A 23,242-nucleotide genomic window follows, 5' to 3' on the forward strand; every position below is an offset into this window, starting at 1 on the left:
CTGCTGTTCCGACGACTCCGGTCGAGCAGAAGTCCTCTTCGGTCGACGACGACTGGACGGACGACGACGCCGACGACACCGCCGCTCAGTTTTCCACCGGACCCAGCCTGAAGACCCCGCCTTCTCCAGCTCAGGATTAGTTTGCCTTCCTTTTTGGTGCTTTGTTGCCAAAGGGGGAGATAGATAGGGGGAGTAGAGATAGGGGAGCTTGGTGGTTTGTGGCGTGTTTGGATCTTCATGGATTTTGTGTATGGACATGTTATTTGGATATTGTGTATGCTCTGTGTTGACATGTCCCTACATGTGTTTTATTTCGAGTATTGCATGCCTGTTTATCGCTTTCGATTACATATCTTGTATATCTCTACTTTGTGTTGTCATCAATCACCAAAAAGGGGGAGATTGTAGCGCATCTAGGCCGATAGATGCTAATGGTAAGTTTCGGTGATTCATGACAACCGTATGCGACTAACGTGTGTTTTAAAGGAAAACTCAATGACTGGATTAGTCTCATATGAAATATGAAAGGAGACCCCTCAATTCGAAACAATCATGCGAACCAAGGACTCCATTTTAAAAAGATTAAGGACCTTTCTAGTCTCAAGTGTCACAAGGAGATGAAGGACACTTGATTTAGCTAGGTTTCATAGTTTCTAGTTCTTGATCGTACTATTAAGAGGGGTTCATGAGTTAGTAGCTTGATCAAAACTAAGTTGGCCTTAGAATCTCGCACACTCACTCAAAAACAGCAAAAGATGGTCAATAGAAGTTAACACAACTCTTGGAAGAAGAAACAATCAAAGTCACATTCGAATCCAAGTCAAATCAGATGAAAACAAAGAAAAACAGCAGCACCGGTTGAACCGGTGCCCTAGCGTCGGAGCATCCGATGCATGGCGGAAGGACCGATGCCCTGTCGGTCTATCTTCTTTGGAAGCAGGCAGGAATCAAGTCAAAAACTCTATAGCACCGGTTGAACCGATGGTCCCAAGAAAAGCACCGGTGCATAAGAAGTACTTTGTTCAAGAGAGCATGTTTTGGTGGACTTCAACTTCTCTTCAGCACCGGTTGAACCGACGATTCAGAATCAAAGCACCGGTGCATTGGATGTACTTTGTTCCAGAATGCTTGTTTGAGTTGATCAGTGAACCTCTTCAGCACCGGTTGAACCGATGCCCCTAAGGAGCATGCACCGGTGCAATGACGCAAGCGTGGATACTATGTCAGAACTCCAACGGTTACTAATTGGACACAGAGAGACCGGTTGAACCGATGCCTATACTTTCTATCCCGTCGGTTCTTCCGGTGGTCACGGTTTTTCTGCAGAAAACTTCCAACGGCTATGTGACCTCCTCCACTCTATATAAGGGTACCCCCTGTCTCATTTCAGTTGCCTTTGACACCTTGAAAACCTGAGGCCACCCTTGAGAAGAAGAGAAAGAGCTTTAAGCAAAAGAGAGAAGATCTAGTGCTTTGTTTGTGCTTCAACCTTGAAGAATTCATCCTTTGCAAGTGTAGCAAGTGTGCTTGAGCTAGGGCCAACTGAGTGTAGGTCAAGTGAAGGTTTAGGAGCTTGTTACTCTTGGTGATTGGCAGCACCTAGACGATCTTGGTGATTGAAGGTGTTTCTTTCGGAGCTTGCCAAGGATTGTGGGAGCCCGAAGAAGTTTTTACATGGCTTGAGCTCCACCACGCCGGGATGGTGAACGGAGACTCTTAGTGAGCGCCCAAGTCTCGGTGACATGGGAGGTGACAAGACTCTTAGTGAGTATCACAACGTGGATTAGGGGTGTGTGCCAACACATCGACACCACGGGAAAAAATCCGGTTGTCTCTTGCCCACTCTTTCATTTCAAGCATTTACTTTCATACAACTTTTCATGTGCTTGACTTTAGAGATCATAGCTTAGCTCTACCTTGCTTAGTTTCTTTTCTTTAGTAGCTTGTGTAGTTTGCTTAGTTAGCCGGTTGGTGAATTGAGCCGTACTAGCATTGCATAGGTTAAGGTTGTTTTAATTGCTTTAGAAATTTGAAAAAGGCCCAATTCACCCCCCCTTCTTGATCCATCGATCCTTACAGACTCGTACAGACCCGAATGATTAAGAATGAAATGGAGAATAAAATGGCTTTGACTGTGCCATACAAGCACCTGCATGTGCCCATATAGCTGCTAGATAGCACTGAATTGTAAGTATCCTCAAATACCATAGAAGGTATATTGGTGACTGGCAAATTGAATCATCCCCTTCAAATGCCAAATGAAGACCGATTATCTATAGTGGAAAATGCTAAATAAAGATCTACTGAATAGATCATTGTCTAGACTTTGCATACACTAAAGAAGTAAGGATTGAGTTGCTGATGTAGTATTCAATTTCAAACACTGAGTTTTGAAAGAGTAATACCTAGAAGGTATATAAATTTGCAACTCATTGTCCCCATATTATTATGAAAGGATAAAATATTTATTTATATTGCATAATTACATAAGTGGTTATTACTGCTAGAAGCATAGCTCCTAATCGTAGTCTAGAAGTTTCTGAAAGACTAAATGTATTGTATTAATTAAATATTATTACTCATACGCAATTATTTTTGAACACCGAAGTTCAAAGTATGTCGCTATGAGGGGGAGTATATTTTTCATTGAGTATTACCTTGAAGGAATCAACTTAATAATTAATTTTTGATTTACCATGAAGGTGTACCACTTGATTGTTTAAGATCTTGTAGATCATTGTTGCAAGAACCATGAAGTTCATGCATAATCTTGAAGATTGATCCCTATTCATGAAGAATAGTAAATATAGAATTATATGTAACCAAGAAGGTTTATTGTTGTGCTCTTTTTCCTTTTGGTGAGTTTTTACTTGAAGTTTTCTCACGTAAGGTTTTTAACGAGGCAACATATGCAATACAATTGTGGTTGATATGCACTCTTTTCTCCAATGACCATTTTTCTCGCTGGGTTTTCTGATGGAGTTTTTAACGAGGCATATGCTTTCGCGGTAATCGCCCAAGGGGGAGTGTTGTAAAACAACCGGACTGCATATAGAAGGAAAGGAGGACTAGAAGTCCTAGTCCATGTCCGGTTGCTTGTGGGCTCTTACCAAAACTCTAGTTATAGGTCGGAGTATATATATGAGGGAGACCTTCATTGTAAATGATCAATACGAGGAATAAAGAGAAGCTCCACCTACATTGTATCTTGTCTACTTGTGTTCTTGTGCTTATCGTGAGAGGCGTGAGAGGGAGAAGATCCAACCGTTGACGACATGTTTTACAACAATTCTCTCTTCCTTCCCATGTTTCCCAGGGCTGCAGCAGCTCCAGGGGCGCTCCAGCCCCCCCCCCCCCCCCCCCCCCAGTACGTTAAGCCTATATTATACTCCTGTTTTCAACACTACGGTCATTTAGGTTTGCTTTCGTTGTTGATCCAAAGCTAAGGGACCAAAATGCCATTGCAAAACATTGAGTCACGCTCCAATTTAATTTCTTAGTACCAGTAGAGGGGCATTCTCTTAAGCTGAGATTAGAGAAGAAACAAAGGAATGTTCTTTCATGACGAAACAGATTCATTCTGTGTCCAAAACAAAAGACGATCATTACTACCCCCTTTCTATGAAGGATAACCTGAAAGATTAATTCAAATGACGAGTTTGTGGATACAGAAGTACTAAAACTTAATTCTTCTGGACTTGTGTTTATGGTGCCCAATGTGTTCCTTTGACCGTACTTTTTTCTAGTCAAGGTGATAGTCTAGTCAGTACATGTGGAGCCAGGAAATAGCACTTCATCACAACATTGCACTGATCTACCACTTCAATTGTTTTTAGAAGCTCCGAGTTGATACGATCTCAGTTTTCCATTGTGCTCAATCTCATACCTCACATGATTCACTAACTAGTTCAGTCAAAAGTTTTTTTAAGAAAAAAAAGGTTATATATGGTTATTTTGGATGCTCAATTACAGGATGCCCAATGCTCGGTAGCATAGATGATACCATACTAGGGATGGCAACGGCCACCTATACCTGTACTCGCTAGAACTAAATTTTACCCGTCGCGTTAACCGTACTTGCACACGGGTAGAAAAATGTTTCCATACCCGTTCCCGAAAATATACCCAAAAATTACATATAAATGTTAGACATTCACACACAAAATAAATCATTCAAAGCTTTATTGCCACAAACTAATAGAAATATGGTAGATGGCTCATTGGCTCATCATCCCAACGAGCTAATATAAATTGGATTGGGCCAAATTCATGGGTCATATGGGCCAAAATCAGTTAGGCCACACTTAGGCTAGCTTATTTTTTGCGGGTATTTTTTACCCGCGAGTAGGCGGGTATAGTTAATATACATCCACACCCGTACCCGCCATACCGATGGGTATAAAATTTTACTAGAATAACGTACCCATGGGTAGAAACTCATTTCATACATGTCTTCTTATCGGGTAAAACCCGTTGGATACTCGAATTTCGGGTATCCATTACCATCTTGATACCATACCCATACTGTCTGTCACGGGGTGTTTCCTCCATAGGCCCAAGTAAGGCCCGACGAATCCATCCAGCATCCCTCTAGCTCCCCACGTCCAACCCACAAACCCGTCCAGCTCCATGCCCTAACCCACCCCGAATTCTCTTCCCCTTGTGTTCCTCACTCTGTTCGGTGCTCGCCATTCCGAGTAGCTGGAGTGCCCCAGCTGGTCTACTCGTCTATTTCTCCGATGATTTCCCTTCTCTGAGTTCTCGGCGAGCATTATCTAGTAAGTGATGCTACCTACTCGTTCTTGGTCTTTTTTTTTAGTAAAATGCACAGTAGATCCATGAACTTGCACAACTGTGCCAAATAGATCCATCAACTACCAAACCAGGTATCCGGCCCCTCAAACTTGCGAACCCATTCACTCCAGGTCCGAATGCCAAAACCAGCCCAGTTTTGCTGACATGGTCTTCCTGTCCCACATCAATCTTGAAAATAGAGTCCCTAGTTGTGAACAGGAATAGAGCACAGGCACGGGACGGCTGTGGAACTCGCCAATGGCTGGGGTTCCAGCATAGTAGCATCGACGGCAAAAATGGCGGCACAGTGGTGGCATACGGCGGCACGCTGGCACGGCATGGCGGTGAAGCCGCGTGGCCGGCCATATCCGGCTACGAGGCGGACCTTGGCGGAGGGCTAGGGTTTAGGCTAGTGCGCAGAGCGGTGACAGTGAAGCATAGCCGCACATGGCCGAGCGGCACACAGGATGCGACGGCGATGCGGACGCGTCCCGGCAGAGCGGCGGCGGAACAGCTCTCACGAGCGGCAACACTAGCTTGGCCACCCCTTGGCGACGCATGAATGCGAGAGAGAAGGGACTGAGCGGCAGCGCCAGCGGCTGGCCACGACGAGCTGCGAGCTCATTGGAGCTATGGCGGCAGCGGCGCGACCAAAAACGCCCAAATCGGGCTCTTACCTTCGTTGAATGGCACTGCGGGTGGTGCGGTGAGGTTGAGTGAGCAGTGGCGAGACGTGTGTGTGATCTAGAGAGGGCGGTGCTGCGGTAGTGGTGCTCGAGCGGCGGCACGGTGGTGTTCCGGCGAGCTTGCGGCAATGGCGTGCGGCCGGATCTCGCCGACGGTGAGCTTTCCGATGGCGCGAGCACCACCATCACACTCCTCTCGATGACACGAGTTCGATGTCCTAGCTAATGGCGGCTATCAGGGTGCCTAGCTATGGCGGCGGCGAGAGAGACGGCACGGCGGCGCGGTGCGGTGGCGGCCTTGCCGTTCCCGGCGATGGCGAGGTCCGGCGTGGCGCGCGTGAGCATCGCGGCAATAGGGCGAAGCCCAATCTAGGGTTTTCGTGGCAGCGGCGTGAAGCAGAGCAAGCTAGCCGCGCATGGCGGCGCAGCGGCGAGTGCGTCGATGGCGAGCCTACGACCGGAGCGGTGCCTTTAGCTATAGGAAGAGCACCGGCATGGCAAGGCGAATACGGTGCGCACAAAAGGGGAGAGGAAGGAGGTCGGAGCTATGCCGATGGCGGTGAGGCGTGGGGTTGCCAGAGCTCAGCCAGCGGCGGCGATGGCGAAATCGCCGATTAGGCGCTCACTTGGGCTCGGCTTCAGCTTCCGGTGGCGCACAGAGATGGAGCGGGTGGTGGCGAAGCTCGATGGCGAGGAGAGGGAGAAAATGGCCGCGGCGGAGGCGGTTATCGCGGTGGCGCGGCAAGGAGCAGCGACAGCGTCGCCCTGCTCGCGCTGGAGAAGAAGAAGGGCGAGGAGGAGATGGGAAATGAGGCCGGCGAAGTGGAAATGGGAGTGGGGATGTCGGGGCAGCTCGCCCACGCGGCTTAAGACGGCGAGGAGCGCACAGGAGGCGAGAGCCACTCGGCCATTGCATGCTGCGGCCGCCGGCCGACCATTTTCAAATTGATGCTTTCCTAGGGGTGTAATTGCAAAGTTTGATGTGGGACAGGAAGACCACGTTAGCAAAACCGGGTTGGTTTTTTCATTTGGACCTGGAGTGAACGGGTGCGCAAGTTTGAGGGGCCAGATACCTGGTTTGGTAGTTGATGGACCTATTTGGCATAGTTGTGATTTGAGTGATCTACAGTGCATTTTACTCTTTTTTTTACGTTTTGGTTTCGACGAATCTTCACCAAGTCTGAGTGTTGTTACTTGTTCGTGGCTGGACTGCAGTTGCAAGAAATCAGATTATATCAGCATTATGGGGTTGGGTTTAGTTGGTAAGCAAAAGGTCATGGAATCGATGCCCTAAACCCTAGGTGTATGACAAAACAATCCAATTCGAAAAACAAAAAGTAATGTTGGATCGAAGTATCGAACTCATGGTGATCAATTTCACAATCAAAGTCTTCACCTTTTGTTCATTTATGCAAAATGCCGCTTCTAGTTGGTATTCCATCTGTAGGTGACCCTGGTTGTCTGATATGTCCATGTTTCTGTAGAGATTATTGCCATCTTTTGCATATTGTGAACTGTGAAGCATTGTCTTTTTGGTTTGTATTTATCCAGTCTGGATTTTATCTTTGCACGAAGACAGTCACTTATGATGTATTGTTGCCACTTTGTCAGCAGTTATGGATCACTTGGATGATCATGATAGTGATGACATGGAAGCAGGGGTACCAAGATTCCGAAATAAGAAATCATCAAAGATTTCGGACATGTACAAGCGTGTTGCCACAAATGGAGGGATTCGCATGATGGAATGCCGCTCCTGCCATGCTAACTTTAGTTACAAAGGTGGCCAGTTGTGGAAACACCAACAAAGTTGTAAAGCCAAGGAGGCTCTGGGTCCAAGCCAGCAGCAACAGAATGCGGACTTTCGACTTGGTATGCTCTAGTTACTGTGTAGCCCTTAAGCAAGAGGCCAAATTTTATCTAAACAGCCTAGAACTGTAGAGCGTAGACCCTGCATGATTTTTTAATATATTTATTGTATTATTAAGGCTCACAAGATTCAGGAGCTTATGTGGAAATTTTGAGTATTTTTTCTTTATTCGCAATCAGTATGGGAACTTCTAGACCTATTGCCATTGATTTAATTACTCCCTCTGTTTAGCAATATCTGTTCATTTGTCAAGGGGAGCATCATTTCAAAATGATTCAAGGAATTAAGAATTTAATTATTACAATGTTTCAACTGTCCATCAGTACTGTAATGCTGTGCGAGAGATTTGTCAAGGAGTCCTTTTCTAGTCATATTAAAGTCCTTTTCATTTCCATATGTTGCCCTCATGGGTCCATATGTACTTTGTAAGCTGCATTTATGTATTTGGTAAAATGTGCCAGATTGAGAATCAGATGCTATCATTTTTGTGGAAGTTTATAGTAATTTTCTTAGCATTCTTAACTAGTGTGTGAGCTTTTAGGCCTTTATGATTAGTTTGCATTACTCTCTGCACTTGCCTGTTTTACAATGTTTGTTCGCTCATCATGGGAACTGTCATTTCGTGATGATTACCATTTGAAAGATCAAGAATTTTGTTACATTTGTTGACATTTAATTCTCTACCCCCTACATTAGTTTTGTTAAGGGTATTTGGTTAGTTTATGTCTCCCCAGTCTGTTTGCTTGGTGGACTTAAAAAAGAAACAATGCGAAATGGAGGTGCATACAATTATTTTGCTTTCTCATAAATTTCGTTGTTTGCTAGTTTTTATGCTGTATGAAGCTATGTTCCAGTTTCTAGAAAATTGTATGTCTTTCATATTTTGTGCACATTCTGACTGAACTGTTCATACTCTATACATATAGTGGTGAATGAAGTAGATCCAGTGGACAAAATTCTTCCAGATTCACTTGATGAGATAAACTTGGTGACCCGTAGTGAGAATAGAAAATTCAGGTCAGAGGCATGGAAGGATTTTACACCAGTCTTTGTTGGAGGGACAATCCACGCAGCAGACTGTGTCCATTGCCACAAGCGAGTAAGTGCAGATAATGGTAGAAGAAATTTAAGACGGCATACTGAGTCTTGTATGAAAAAAGGTGGAACTAGTGTAAGTAATCTTAAGGCAAGGAAGCGCAAGAATAATTCCGCAAATTCTTCGTCCAATTCACAATGGAGTCAGGAAGAACCTAGTCTGTTGTTCCAGTCCAGTGTAAGAACTTCAAAGTCTAGGGTCCAAAATGAGGTTCCCTTGGCAAATGGGAAGGTTCAGACTGCAGAATATGATAGCAAATTCCACAAGGGATGCTCTGGTGATAGGACCCCTGTGGACCAAGACATTCTAGCTTCACAGCAAAGGGACAAAATGGACCCTACAGAACAAAATACCTCAACAGCTCAAGCTAATCCAGATGTTAACACGAAATTTGACCAAGAATCATCATATCAGGAGCTAACTAGAATGATTATCTTAAATGGATATCCCATGTCAATTGTTGAGCATGAAGAAATGAGACGTTTTGTAAAGAGCCTCAATCCAGAATTTAACATGCCTTCAAGCACTGATATTGAAGAGTTTTCAACTGTTTTGTTTCAGGAAAGAAAGGCTGACCTTAAGAAGAAAATTGCTCTTTCATCACATCGGGTTTCTTTATCAGCATGTTTGCGGACTCCTCATGGATCGGAGGCCTCAGTGAAGTATCTCTCTTTGTCAGTGCATTTTATTGATTCTGGCTGTAAAATTGAAAAGAGAATAATCAAATTTGGTATATTTCAATCATCATGCACTAATTTAGATAGAATGATACATTTTAAGGGGGATTGTGCCCTAGATTCTGAGAGTGGGCCATTTAATGCCATGTATGAAGCTATAAGAGATTGGAATCTTGATCAGAAGCTTTTGAGCTTGACATCTGTCGGTGAAATTAGAGACGATGTGCGTACCTCAGAGCTGAAGGACTTTTTGATCCAAAAGAAATGCCTTCCTATTGGTGGTGAGCTATTCAATATGGCTTGTCTGGATGATATGCTTAACAGCATTGTTTCGAAAGGGCAGCCTATGCTTAATCTTGCTGGTGATATACTAGACAGGTTTATCCAGGCACATATGTCCTCGCCACTGGCTAAGCAGCAACTTATAAAAGTTATTACAAATATGAAATTGAAATGCCTTGGGGAAGATGCAAAATGGTGGCACAAAATTTATTTTGGGCTTGAAGTTCTTTTGGATTTCAAGAAGGCTTTTCCCTCTAAAGAGTTGTTACCTGCAGAAGACACTAAAACTGTTGACTATGTTTGCAAGATACTGAGGGCTTTTTATCACGCTGTTGAAGTAATATCTGGTACTGTTTGTCCGACGGCAAATATGTACTTCAATGAGCTATGGATGGTTAGAGCAACTTTGGAAGAACAAGCATCTACTGATTATACTGAACTTTCTAGCATGGTTTGGGAGATGCAGAAAGCTTTTGATGAGTTCTGGAAAAATTCGTACGTGTGGTTGTCAGTACCTGTTGTTTTTTATCCCAGATTCAAAATTGCTTTTATCAAGTTTCGTCTGGAACAAGCTTTCGGCAGCAAAGCATTTATCTGTCATATCATGTACGATCCATGAGTTGTTTCTTGAGTATTGCAGTTCTGTTGGTAAGCCAAGTGTCGACACATCAAATTGTGAAACTCCTGATGTTGAAGTGGGTGGATTTTACAGTTATTCATTAGAAGATTGGGATGAGCATATTAATGCGCAGATAAGGAGCCAGGTATCGACAGAACTTACTACCTACCTTGATGATGGTCTTGTTCCGAGGGATGATGATTTTGATATTTTGAATTGGTGGATGAGTAATGCTACAAAGTATCCAATCCTCTCTGTTATGGCACGTGACATCCTAGCGATGCCTGGTTCTGCTGTTCAATGTGAGGCAGCATTAAGCAGTGAAGGACCAGTGATTAATAAGCAATGGAGTAAATTGAATATCAACGCAATTGAGGCTCTCGTATGTATCCGGGAATGGATTAAGTAGAATGGTAAAACTTCACTTTCATTGCTCTCTTGTTTACTTAGTTGCTTATACCAATTCCAAAAAGTAAGCATGTGTATTGTGATTCTCGATGAAAACTGCAAGGTTCACAATTGGATTGCCACCTCTCGTGACTGCTTTATATTTATTAGCTAGATGACTAGTAGTGATTTGAGAGTCACAGCATCCATTCTTTCTTTGTCAATAGTTTCTGAAAGCAAACAGGAGTGGATCAATAGGTTTTGCAGTAACTTATAGCCAAACGGTTTGCTCTCCGATACCAATAATGATTGGAACTGCTTTCTATCATGATAGATATGAATGATTATATTATATGCATCATGGGTTAACTTGTGAGGTGTATGGTGCTGCCTGTATGATATTCATGATTTATTTTCTGCTGTACCTAAATGAAATATTTTCCAATGTTTTTGTTTATTCGAGATAAATTGTGTTATGACATCTTCGGATTATGGCTATAGTGAAAATATGGAGAGTAAAATAAAGCAATTATTTTGTATTGCATTGCATTGAAATATGTTCACCAGTGTGGCTGGGCTATCTTGGGGGTAATTTTCTAATCCGGGCAGTTCCCATGAATAACTTTGCAGGCTACTTGTCATGCCGCTGTCAACTACCAACACTAATCGTGCTTCATTATCAGTAGAGGATTACAAGCACTCAGGCAGTAGATACTGATAATATAACTCCTAGGAGTACTGGGTGATACTGCAGGGGCCACATTGCCTATCTGTTTTGTGGCGTTAGACAACCTGCAGCTGCTAGCATGTCTGAATATTTCTGCTATTTCCCCATATGTGTATGTATTAGTCAGGCACCCTTCGTTCTAGGTGTTTCGTGTTTACATGCATTTCCTGAATTAGGACATGGACTCTGGTTCAGACATGCGCCATGCCAATGATCCACTGTCTTAACCTGGTCTGAAGTTATTTCTCTGGTCTATTTATCGATGTTATTAATCTGTGTTTTGTACTGGTAGCATTTTGCCTGCCTGTGGGAATCTTACCTGTCCTGTTATCTCCAAGGATGAAAGTTACAAGTGGGCCCTCCAAGTCAATGTGGGAATGGGGACGACACTGAAAAAAGAAATCGCACAATAAGTCCCAGTTCTCTTAACCTATTGGCCACTAAACTGTAGGCAACCAAATCCTGCGTCTGCATATGAACAAAGGTTTGTCTTGCTGATCGGGCATCTTGCAAGTGTGAGTAATTCGGCTATTTTCTTATTTTCATGTACGCACGTGTATCAACTATCATTTAGTGAGGAACCCTTAAGTCATGGAAGCTTTGAAGATCGAAAATTCTTTTCAGCTAGCCCCCTCCAAGGAACGAAAAAGAAGTTCTTCAGTTCAAAAAACAAAAGGGAACAACATTCTGCCACTCTGAACTGAAGGTTAACCTGAAATTTCTTTCAGATAGAAAGTTTGTGGGCACATAAGTATCATCAAATATATTGTGGCTGACTGCTGACCATACAGCCCATGTCAGCAATCAGGAAGTGCATGCAGATTTGGGCAAGAAACTGATCTGACATTTGAATTTGTTCTCGAAAACTTTGAATCGGCAGTTCAATTCTGCACTCGCAAATTCACAACACGTAACAAGTAACACCCCGTAGAATAATACATGCCCTGCAGCCCGAAAGCCCACGTACAACTCTGAAACGATGGTGCTCTGAATCTTAACCTCTGTACTACCTCGCATGGTGCCCTAACTGGTTCGGTTCCCTCACAAGCTTATTTTGCTTCACCTTTTACATGTTCACACAAACAGTTTACTAGTACCAGCAGCCAAACCTGGCAAAGGTGACCCAGCTGGATGGATGCTCAGTTCAGGATGCCCAAACATCGGTAGCACTCGATGCTGTCCCGGAGGGTTTCCTCCATAGCTTCTGAAGCTTCTCCGTGTCATATGTGTTGCCGCCTTCAAATTCCATGAAGCTGAAAGCCATTGCATTGCAATGGAGACGGATAATTTGCATCCAAATTTCAGTGACTAACTTTCTTTCAGATCAAAAGCAAAGGTTCAGTGAGTAAAACAGAAGGGAAGGAAGAACATGGTGAACATGCATTCAGTGACTGGCTAAATATAAAACACCATCGACATAGCAGCTATATACTCCCTCCGTTCCAAATTATAAGTCATTTCAAGAATTTTGGAGAGTCAAACCATCTCAAAGTTTGACCAAAACTATAGAGAGAAATATAAAGATTTATGACATCAAATAGGTGCACTATAAAAATATAGCTAACAAAGAATCTAATGATACTTAATTGGTATCATAAATGTTATTATCTTGTCATATAAATTTGGTCAAACTTGAAAAAACTTTGACTCTCAAAGATTTTTTGGAATGACTTATAATTTGGAACGGAGGGAGGCGCAAGGGTAAAAACATACTTATGCAAAAAATTAAAAATCCCATATTATAAAAATAAAGCTGTAGCAGGAGGAGAAGCAGGAACCACCACCAATCCACAAGGTACAGGAGCCATTTACGCCCCCTTTCGCCACTTTCTCTTCACCCTCCACTGCTTCCAGTTCCCCTAGTGGATTATCTGTCCTTTGTTCCAGTGCTTACGAAAGCAGCAGGTGAAAATATGGTAAATGATGCTGCAAGGACTTAGAAAAGCAATCCCTGGTGTACATCCATCTGATGCTGCCGATAATGTGCCGCTATTGAGATGGTATTGAGCAAGACAATTTTTCCCTGGATGGAAAACAACAATGGTGTCAGCCACAATGGCAGGAGACGCCTCAGCGCTGACATGCAAACTCCTCGTCCTAGAAAGGAAGAGGGTGCTGCCACCGATGCATCCCAGCGGGATAGTCCTTTCCTGCATCAGATCAGCTAATCTGTAAACTGAATATTGCAATCTGTAAACTGAATCTCTGTAAACTGAATCTTGCTCCTGATCTTCGACAAGTCTTGAGGCGAGCACCAAAATCTCAGAGTTGCATTCCACCAGATCATACAAAGGGGGAGCAAATTCTGTTCTTGCTGGACACTTGGCAATCAACTTGGGTGGCGGCAACGATGTCACATCTTCCTGCTGGGGTGGGTCGACCTGTAAGACCTCTGGTTCATCACTGCTACCTTCAGGACGATGCAACATGTAGAGCTTTCCTTGGAACGGCAATGGAGCACACCAGTACGTGTCACGCCACCAGCTTGAGATCCTCCATTGCTGATCCCCAGAGGTAGCAAAGCAGAAGTTCTTGATGCCGGGTAGGGACATCATCACCGTGACGACTCCATCTGCACCCACGCTGATGCAGGCGGCGCGGATATCTCTGAGATAACCCCACTTGTTTCCCCGCAGCCACGGTTCCACATGCGGCAGGAGGGTCTCCAGCGGCGGGAACTCGGCGACGTCGCCGGTGAAAGGGTGGAGGAGCGGGACGGCGGTGTCGCGGTCCCGCTGGAGGAGGAGGACGCCGTCGACGGAGTCGAGGACGCAGTGGTCACTGAAGAGCGGGAGCCGGGCGCGGACGAAGGCGCCGGTCGAGAGGTTGAAGAAGCGGACGCGCCCGCCGAGGTCGACGTGGCCCGGGTGGAGGCCGTGGCCTTCGGGGAACAGCATCCACCGCCGCGGGTGGAAGCGCGGGTCGGCGACGCCGCGGCCGCGCGGGGAGGCGGCGCTGGAGCGCCAGTGGGGGCACGCCGCGCGGAAGCGGACGTAGTCCCGCAGGTCGCCGGCGAGCACTCGCCACCCGACCTGGCTGACCAAATCCTCGTGGAGAGACGCCCAATCCCGGGCGGCGGCGGCATCGGCATCGGCGATCTTCCGCCGCCGCCACGAGCTGCTGCACGCAGCCGAGGCGGCGGCTGGGCGATTCAGTTGGCTCGATGACATCACCAAACAGCAGATCTGGCAGGCGATTACTGGCGGCGGAAACGTGGATCCTGACGAGGTGCAGCATTTGCACGCAAATCCCTGATATATATGGTAGTCTACATTCTACAGAGGCAAATCTCTTAACCTATTGCTATTGGGTACAACTGTAGGCAACCAAGGCAAATTTCTTATTTTCATGTACACACGTGTATCAGCTATCATTTAGTGAGGCACCCTTATGTCATGGAAGCTTTGAACATAATAAAAAAAAATCTTTTCAGCCCTCTCCAAGGAAAGAAAAAGAAGCCCGTCAGTTCAAAAAACAAAAGAGAACAACATTCTGCCATTCCAAACTGAAGGCTCTTTCAGATGGCAAGTTTGTGGGCACATAAGTATTTTTTTTCATGACCGTATCTGAGCCCGTTTTTCTGGGCACACAAGTTTGTGGCAAATATATTGTGGCTGATCCCTGACCATACAGCCCATGTCAGAAATCAGCAAGTGCATGCTGGGCAAGAAACTGATCTGACACTTGAATTTGTTCTCGAAAACTCCGAATCGGCAGTTCAATTCTGCACTCGCAAATTTACAACACGTAACAAGTAACGCCCCGCAGAATAATAAATGCCCGAAAGCCCACGCACAACTCTGAACCTTAACCTCTGTACTACCTAGCAAGGTTCACCTTTTCGTTTTTCTACCGAATCCCGCCCACTCCCGGAAACGAAATTTCGGCCGAAATTTCGCTAATTCCGAACGGAAAGAGAATTCAAATTCAAAAAACGAAATTTCGGTGAATTCCGACCGAAATTTCGGTGATTTCGACCGAAATTTCGGTTTTGTCACCGTAAAATGATGCAAATTAACAGAAAATGATGTGTATATATGGAAAAATTGAAAATTTTGGCAAAATTTCCCCTGATTATGTGTATATTGACAGTTCATAATGCATAACATATATATAACTCGACAAAACAATGACAAATACACCATTTAACACATAACTCATGTCCAAAGTCCACACATACAACGTAATACATCCAAAGTCCATTAGAATTATTACACATAACTCATGTCCAAAGTCCACACATAGAACGCAATACATCTAAAGTCCCTTAGAATTATTACAATCCAAAGATACAACAGAGGCAAAGACATAGTCCAGAATAATCCATGTAGCATATTCTCTGCATTTAAATATTTATGTGAAATAAATTGAATAAGTAGAGGAAGCAAAACGTATAGATAAGTTCTGTTGATAGGATAAGTACCTGCATTCTTCAGTCCTCAAATCTCTCTCCCGGTGGTCCCTCATACGGCTCGTCTGTTGGTGGCAAATACACGTACGTAGGTGGGCGATATTGCAACTGTGGAGCTCCATATGGTAGGTAGCCGTGATAATCCAAATAAGGCAATGCTGCAACTGCCTGCGGAAGTGGCGGGTTCACCACCCCTGGTGGTGGCCACAGAAAGCCCCTGCACTGTAAGGGTCGTAGTACTGACCACTGGAGGCAGAGTTGGAGCTATCTTCATCATATGCAAGTGGGGCCTGTCGACCATGTCGACGTGTCGATGTTGTTTGTCGTTGTGAAGTAGGTGCTCCATGATCTGTATTGGTGGTGAGCTATTCAATATGGCTTGTCTGGATGATGTGCTTAACAGCATTGTTTCGAAATGGCAGCCTATGCTTAATCTTGCTGGTGATATACTAGACAGGTTTATCCAGACACATATGTCCTCGCCACTGGCTAAGCAGCAACTTATAAAAGTTATTACAAATATGAAATTGAAATGCCTTGGGGAAGATGCAAAATGGTGGCACAAAATTTATTTTGGGCTTGAAGTTCTTTTGGATTTCAAGAAGGCTTTTCCCTCTAAAGAGTTGTTACCTGCAGAAGACACTAAAACTGTTGAGTACGTTTGCAAGATACTGTGGGCTTTTTATCACGCTGTTGAAGTAATATCTGGTACTGTTTGTCCGACGGCAAATATGTACTTCAATGAGCTATGGATGGTTAGGGCAACTTTGGAAGAACAAGCATCTACTGATTATACTGAACTTTCTAGCATGGTTTGGGAGATGCAGAAAGCTTTTGATGAGTTCTGGCAAAATTCATACGTGTGGCTGTCAGTACCTGTTGTTTTTTATCCCAGATTCAAAATTGCTTTTATCAAGTTTTGTCTGGAACAAGCTTTCGGCAGCAAAGCAACAAAGCATTTATCTGCCATGTCATGTACGATCCATGAGTTGTTTCTTGAGTATTGCAGTTCTGTTGGTAAGCCAAGTGTCGACACATCAAATTGTGAAACTCCTGATGTTGAAGTGGGTGGATTTTACAGTTATTCATTAGAAGATTGGGATGAGCATATTAATGCGCAGATAAGGAGCCAGGTATCGACAGAACTTACTACCTACCTTGATGATGGTCTTGTTCCGAGGGATGATGATTTTGATATTTTGAATTGGTGGATGAGTAATGCTACAAAGTATCCAATCCTCTCTGTTATGGCACGTGACATCCTAGCGATGCCTGGTTCTGCTGTTCAATGTGAGGCAGCATTAAGCAGTGAAGGACCAGTGATTAATAAGCAATGGAGTAAATTGAATATCAACGCAATTGAGGCTCTCGTATGTATCCGGGAATGGATTAAGTAGAATGGTAAAACTTCACTTTCATTGCTCTCTTGTTTACTTAGTTGCTTATACCAATTCCAAAAAGTAAGCATGTGTATTGTGATTCTCGATGAAAACTGCAAGGTTCACAATTGGATTGCCACCTCTCGTGACTGCTTTATATTTATTAGCTAGATGACTAGTAGTGATTTGAGAGTCACAGCATCCATTCTTTCTTTGTCAATAGTTTCTGAAAGCAAACAGGAGTGGATCAATAGGTTTTGCAGTAACTTATAGCCAAACGGTTTGCTCTCCGATACCAATAATGATTGGAACTGCTTTCTATCATGATAGATATGAATGATTATATTATATGCATCATGGGTTAACTTGTGAGGTGTATGGTGCTGCCTGTATGATATTCATGATTTATTTTCTGCTGTACCTAAATGAAATATTTTCCAATGTTTTTGTTTATTCGAGATAAATTGTGTTATGACATCTTCGGATTATGGCTATAGTGAAAATATGGAGAGTAAAATAAAGCAATTATTTTGTATTGCATTGCATTGAAATATGTTCACCAGTGTGGCTGGGCTATCTTGGGGGTAATTTTCTAATCCGGGCAGTTCCCATGAATAACTTTGCAGGCTACTTGTCATGCCGCTGTCAACTACCAACACTAATCGTGCTTCATTATCAGTAGAGGATTACAAGCACTCAGGCAGTAGATACTGATAATATAACTCCTAGGAGTACTGGGTGATACTGCAGGGGCCACATTGCCTATCTGTTTTGTGGCGTTAGACAACCTGCAGCTGCTAGCATGTCTGAATATTTCTGCTATTTCCCCATATGTGTATGTATTAGTCAGGCACCCTTCGTTCTAGGTGTTTCGTGTTTACATGCATTTCCTGAATTAGGACATGGACTCTGGTTCAGACATGCGCCATGCCAATGATCCACTGTCTTAACCTGGTCTGAAGTTATTTCTCTGGTCTATTTATCGATGTTATTAATCTGTGTTTTGTACTGGTAGCATTTTGCCTGCCTGTGGGAATCTTACCTGTCCTGTTATCTCCAAGGATGAAAGTTACAAGTGGGCCCTCCAAGTCAATGTGGGAATGGGGACGACACTGAAAAAAGAAATCGCACAATAAGTCCCAGTTCTCTTAACCTATTGGCCACTAAACTGTAGGCAACCAAATCCTGCGTCTGCATATGAACAAAGGTTTGTCTTGCTGATCGGGCATCTTGCAAGTGTGAGTAATTCGGCTATTTTCTTATTTTCATGTACGCACGTGTATCAACTATCATTTAGTGAGGAACCCTTAAGTCATGGAAGCTTTGAAGATCGAAAATTCTTTTCAGCTAGCCCCCTCCAAGGAACGAAAAAGAAGTTCTTCAGTTCAAAAAACAAAAGGGAACAACATTCTGCCACTCTGAACTGAAGGTTAACCTGAAATTTCTTTCAGATAGAAAGTTTGTGGGCACATAAGTATCATCAAATATATTGTGGCTGACTGCTGACCATACAGCCCATGTCAGCAATCAGGAAGTGCATGCAGATTTGGGCAAGAAACTGATCTGACATTTGAATTTGTTCTCGAAAACTCTGAATCGGCAGTTCAATTCTGCACTCGCAAATTCACAACACGTAACAAGTAACACCCCGTAGAATAATACATGCCCTGCAGCCCGAAAGCCCACGTACAACTCTGAAACGATGGTGCTCTGAATCTTAACCTCTGTACTACCTCGCATGGTGCCCTAACTGGTTCGGTTCCCTCACAAGCTTATTTTGCTTCACCTTTTACATGTTCACACAAACAGTTTACTAGTACCAGCAGCCAAACCTGGCAAAGGTGACCCAGCTGGATGGATGCTCAGTTCAGGATGCCCAAACATCGGTAGCACTCGATGCTGTCCCGGAGGGTTTCCTCCATAGCTTCTGAAGCTTCTCCGTGTCATATGTGTTGCCGCCTTCAAATTCCATGAAGCTGAAAGCCATTGCATTGCAATGGAGACGGATAATTTGCATCCAAATTTCAGTGACTAACTTTCTTTCAGATCAAAAGCAAAGGTTCAGTGAGTAAAACAGAAGGGAAGGAAGAACATGGTGAACATGCATTCAGTGACTGGCTACATATAAAACACCATCGACATAGCAGCTATATACTCCCTCCGTTCCAAATTATAAGTCATTTCAAGAATTTTGGAGAGTCAAACCATCTCAAAGTTTGACCAAAACTATAGAGAGAAATATAAAGATTTATGACATCAAATAGGTGCACTATAAAAATATAGCTAACAAAGAATCTAATGATACTTAATTGGTATCATAAATGTTATTATCTTGTCATATAAATTTGGTCAAACTTGAAAAAACTTTGACTCTCAAAGATTTTTTGGAATGACTTATAATTTGGAACGGAGGGAGGCGCAAGGGTAAAAACATACTTATGCAAAAAATTAAAAATCCCATATTATAAAAATAAAGCTGTAGCAGGAGGAGAAGCAGGAACCACCACCAATCCACAAGGTACAGGAGCCATTTACGCCCCCTTTCGCCACTTTCACTTCACCCTCCACTGCTTCCAGTTCCCCTAGTGGATTATCTGTCCTTTGTTCCAGTGCTTACGAAAGCAGCAGGTGAAAATATGGTAAATGATGCTGCAAGGACTTAGAAAAGCAATCCCTGGTGTACATCCATCTGATGCTGCCGATAATGTGCCGCTATTGAGATGGTATTGAGCAAGACAATTTTTCCCTGGATGGAAAACAACAATGGTGTCAGCCACAATGGCAGGAGACGCCTCAGCGCTGACATGCAGACTCCTCGTCCTAGAAAGGAAGAGGGTGCTGCCACCGATGCATCCCAGCGGGATAGTCCTTTCCTGCATCAGATCAGCTAATCTGTAAACTGAATATTGCAATCTGTAAACTGAATCTCTGTAAACTGAATCTTGCTCCTGATCTTCGACAAGTCTTGAGGCGAGCACCAAAATCTCAGAGTTGCATTCCACCAGATCATACAAAGGGGGAGCAAATTCTGTTCTTGCTGGACACTTGGCAATCAACTTGGGTGGCGGCAACGATGTCACATCTTCCTGCTGGGGTGGGTCGACCTGTAAGACCTCTGGTTCATCACTGCTACCTTCAGGACGATGCAACATGTAGAGCTTTCCTTGGAACGGCAATGGAGCACACCAGTACGTGTCACGCCACCAGCTTGAGATCCTCCATTGCTGATCCCCAGAGGTAGCAAAGCAGAAGTTCTTGATGCCGGGTAGGGACATCATCACCGTGACGACTCCATCTGCACCCACGCTGATGCAGGCGGCGCGGATATCTCTGAGATAACCCCACTTGTTTCCCCGCAGCCACGGTTCCACATGCGGCAGGAGGGTCTCCAGCGGCGGGAACTCGGCGACGTCGCCGGTGAAAGGGTGGAGGAGCGGGACGGCGGTGTCGCGGTCCCGCTGGAGGAGGAGGACGCCGTCGACGGAGTCGAGGACGCAGTGGTCACTGAAGAGCGGGAGCCGGGCGCGGACGAAGGCGCCGGTCGAGAGGTTGAAGAAGCGGACGCGCCCGCCGAGGTCGACGTGGCCCGGGTGGAGGCCGTGGCCTTCGGGGAACAGCATCCACCGCCGCGGGTGGAAGCGCGGGTCGGCGACGCCGCGGCCGCGCGGGGAGGCGGCGCTGGAGCGCCAGTGGGGGCACGCCGCGCGGAAGCGGACGTAGTCCCGCAGGTCGCCGGCGAGCACTCGCCACCCGACCTGGCTGACCAAATCCTCGTGGAGAGACGCCCAATCCCGGGCGGCGGCGGCATCGGCATCGGCGATCTTCCGCCGCCGCCACGAGCTGCTGCACGCAGCCGAGGCGGCGGCTGGGCGATTCAGTTGGCTCGATGACATCACCAAACAGCAGATCTGGCAGGCGATTACTGGCGGCGGAAACGTGGATCCTGACGAGGTGCAGCATTTGCACGCAAATCCCTGATATATATGGTAGTCTACATTCTACAGAGGCAAATCTCTTAACCTATTGCTATTGGGTACAACTGTAGGCAACCAAGGCAAATTTCTTATTTTCATGTACACACGTGTATCAGCTATCATTTAGTGAGGCACCCTTATGTCATGGAAGCTTTGAACATAATAAAAAAAAATCTTTTCAGCCCTCTCCAAGGAAAGAAAAAGAAGCCCGTCAGTTCAAAAAACAAAAGAGAACAACATTCTGCCATTCCAAACTGAAGGCTCTTTCAGATGGCAAGTTTGTGGGCACATAAGTATTTTTTTTCATGACCGTATCTGAGCCCGTTTTTCTGGGCACACAAGTTTGTGGCAAATATATTGTGGCTGATCCCTGACCATACAGCCCATGTCAGAAATCAGCAAGTGCATGCTGGGCAAGAAACTGATCTGACACTTGAATTTGTTCTCGAAAACTCCGAATCGGCAGTTCAATTCTGCACTCGCAAATTTACAACACGTAACAAGTAACGCCCCGCAGAATAATAAATGCCCGAAAGCCCACGCACAACTCTGAACCTTAACCTCTGTACTACCTAGCAAGGTTCACCTTTTCGTTTTTCTACCGAATCCCGCCCACTCCCGGAAACGAAATTTCGGCCGAAATTTCGCTAATTCCGAACGGAAAGAGAATTCAAATTCAAAAAACGAAATTTCGGTGAATTCCGACCGAAATTTCGGTGATTTCGACCGAAATTTCGGTTTTGTCACCGTAAAATGATGCAAATTAACAGAAAATGATGTGTATATATGGAAAAATTGAAAATTTTGGCAAAATTTCCCCTGATTATGTGTATATTGACAGTTCATAATGTATAACATATATATAACTCGACAAAACAATGACAAATACACCATTTAACACATAACTCATGTCCAAAGTCCACACATACAACGTAATACATCCAAAGTCCATTAGAATTATTACACATAACTCATGTCCAAAGTCCACACATAGAACGCAATACATCCAAAGTCCCTTAGAATTATTACAATCCAAAGATACAACAGAGGCAAAGACATAGTCCAGAATAATCCATGTAGCATATTCTCTGCATTTAAATATTTATGTGAAATAAATTGAATAAGTAGAGGAAGCAAAACGTATAGATAAGTTCTGTTGATAGGATAAGTATCTGCATTCTTCAGTCCTCAAATCTCTCTCCCGGTGGTCCCTCATACGGCTCGTCTGTTGGTGGCAAATACACGTACGTAGGTGGGCGATATTGCAACTGTGGAGCTCCATATGGTAGGTAGCCGTGATAATCCAAATAAGGCAATGCTGCAACTGCCTGCGGAAGTGGCGGGTTCACCACCCCTGGTGGTGGCCACAGAAAGCCCCTGCACTGTAAGGGTTGTAGTACTGACCACTGGAGGCAGAGTTGGAGCTATCTTCATCATATGCAAGTGGGGCCTGTCGACCATGTCGACGTGTCGATGTTGTTTGTCGTTGTGAAGTAGGTGCTCCATGATCTGTATCTTGTGTTGCATGGGTGAAGTCCTCCTCCCCAGTGAACCTTATACTAGGAGATATACGATAACCACCACTTTCGTTACCATCATTGCCATCACCTTCACTGCTACTGGAATCATCATCATCATCATCATCATCATCATCATCATCATCATCATCATCATCATCATCATCATCACCAATGTCCTCACCACCACTAGGCTCAGGTGTGGTATCGTCACTACCTAACTCATCCTCAGTGCGTGATTTCTTTCCTTTTCTCATTTCGGAACCAATCTTAGTCTTCTTTTTTCCCAGATGTGTGTCCCCAATTGTTTCTTCGGCCCATGTCTCCACATCTTCATCGTGACCATGAGAAGAGCCTATGTCAGTGAACATCTGGCTCGGCAATGGAGTGTCAATGAAGTCAGAGTCTTCATCAAATGCTGGGTCTCCATTGGACCTTGATTGCTTCATCCAATCTTGAATTGCTGATGACTGCCGGTACAAAGAAAGATCCATGAAACTGCTAACTGGATCATAGTCATATGGATCGACCCCCTCTAGTAGCACGTTGCAGACGCAAGCGGAGGTTGTAGTTCACAAAGACCAATTTGTCCAATTTCTGGTGGCTCAACCTATTGCGCAGTTTGGTGTGGATGTAAGCAAAGGTGCTCCAGTTCCTTTCACATCCACTAGAGGCTGCACACTGCGACAACAAGCGTCGGGTGACCCTTTGCAACACTGGTGTATCTCCCCCAAATGTAGCCCACCAAGCAGCTGGTGAAGTTTTCCGGTCAATGGCCATTCGGCTAGCAATGTCACTAGAGAACTCACCTTGCTTCGTCCTG

General features: G+C 44.6%; 4 protein-coding genes across 4 annotated transcripts; 2 read left to right on the forward strand and 2 right to left on the reverse strand.

Annotated features, from left to right (window-relative positions):
- The first annotated feature begins 4,644 nt into the window (after nt 1-4,644).
- LOC120711597 (zinc finger BED domain-containing protein RICESLEEPER 2-like) lies at nt 4,645-11,410 on the forward strand. Its single transcript, XM_039997187.1, has 4 exons — nt 4,645-4,778; nt 7,095-7,352; nt 8,277-10,437; nt 11,042-11,410. Exons 2-3 carry the CDS (start codon nt 7,097-7,099, stop codon nt 10,022-10,024), a joined length of 2,004 nt encoding a protein of 667 aa, XP_039853121.1. The 5' UTR covers nt 4,645-4,778; nt 7,095-7,096; the 3' UTR covers nt 10,025-10,437; nt 11,042-11,410.
- A 1,430-nt stretch (nt 11,411-12,840) lies between these two features.
- Nucleotides 12,841-14,353, reverse strand: LOC120711598. The gene has a single exon (XM_039997188.1). The coding sequence runs from the start codon at nt 14,306-14,308 to the stop codon at nt 12,998-13,000; it is 1,311 nt and encodes a 436-aa protein (XP_039853122.1). The 5' UTR covers nt 14,309-14,353; the 3' UTR covers nt 12,841-12,997.
- Nucleotides 14,354-15,907: 1,554 nt separating this feature from the next.
- Nucleotides 15,908-17,923, forward strand: LOC120711601 (zinc finger BED domain-containing protein RICESLEEPER 1-like). The gene is made up of 2 exons (XM_039997193.1): nt 15,908-16,950; nt 17,555-17,923. The coding sequence occupies exon 1, from the start codon at nt 15,924-15,926 to the stop codon at nt 16,944-16,946; it is 1,023 nt and encodes a 340-aa protein (XP_039853127.1). The 5' UTR covers nt 15,908-15,923; the 3' UTR covers nt 16,947-16,950; nt 17,555-17,923.
- Nucleotides 17,924-19,353: 1,430 nt separating this feature from the next.
- Nucleotides 19,354-20,866, reverse strand: LOC120711599. Its single transcript, XM_039997189.1, has one exon. The coding sequence runs from the start codon at nt 20,819-20,821 to the stop codon at nt 19,511-19,513; it is 1,311 nt and encodes a 436-aa protein (XP_039853123.1). The 5' UTR covers nt 20,822-20,866; the 3' UTR covers nt 19,354-19,510.
- Nucleotides 20,867-23,242: the final 2,376 nt, after the last annotated feature.

This window comes from Panicum virgatum, chromosome 6K, assembly GCF_016808335.1.
Source record: "Panicum virgatum strain AP13 chromosome 6K, P.virgatum_v5, whole genome shotgun sequence".
Classification (NCBI taxonomy): domain Eukaryota; kingdom Viridiplantae; phylum Streptophyta; class Magnoliopsida; order Poales; family Poaceae; genus Panicum; species Panicum virgatum.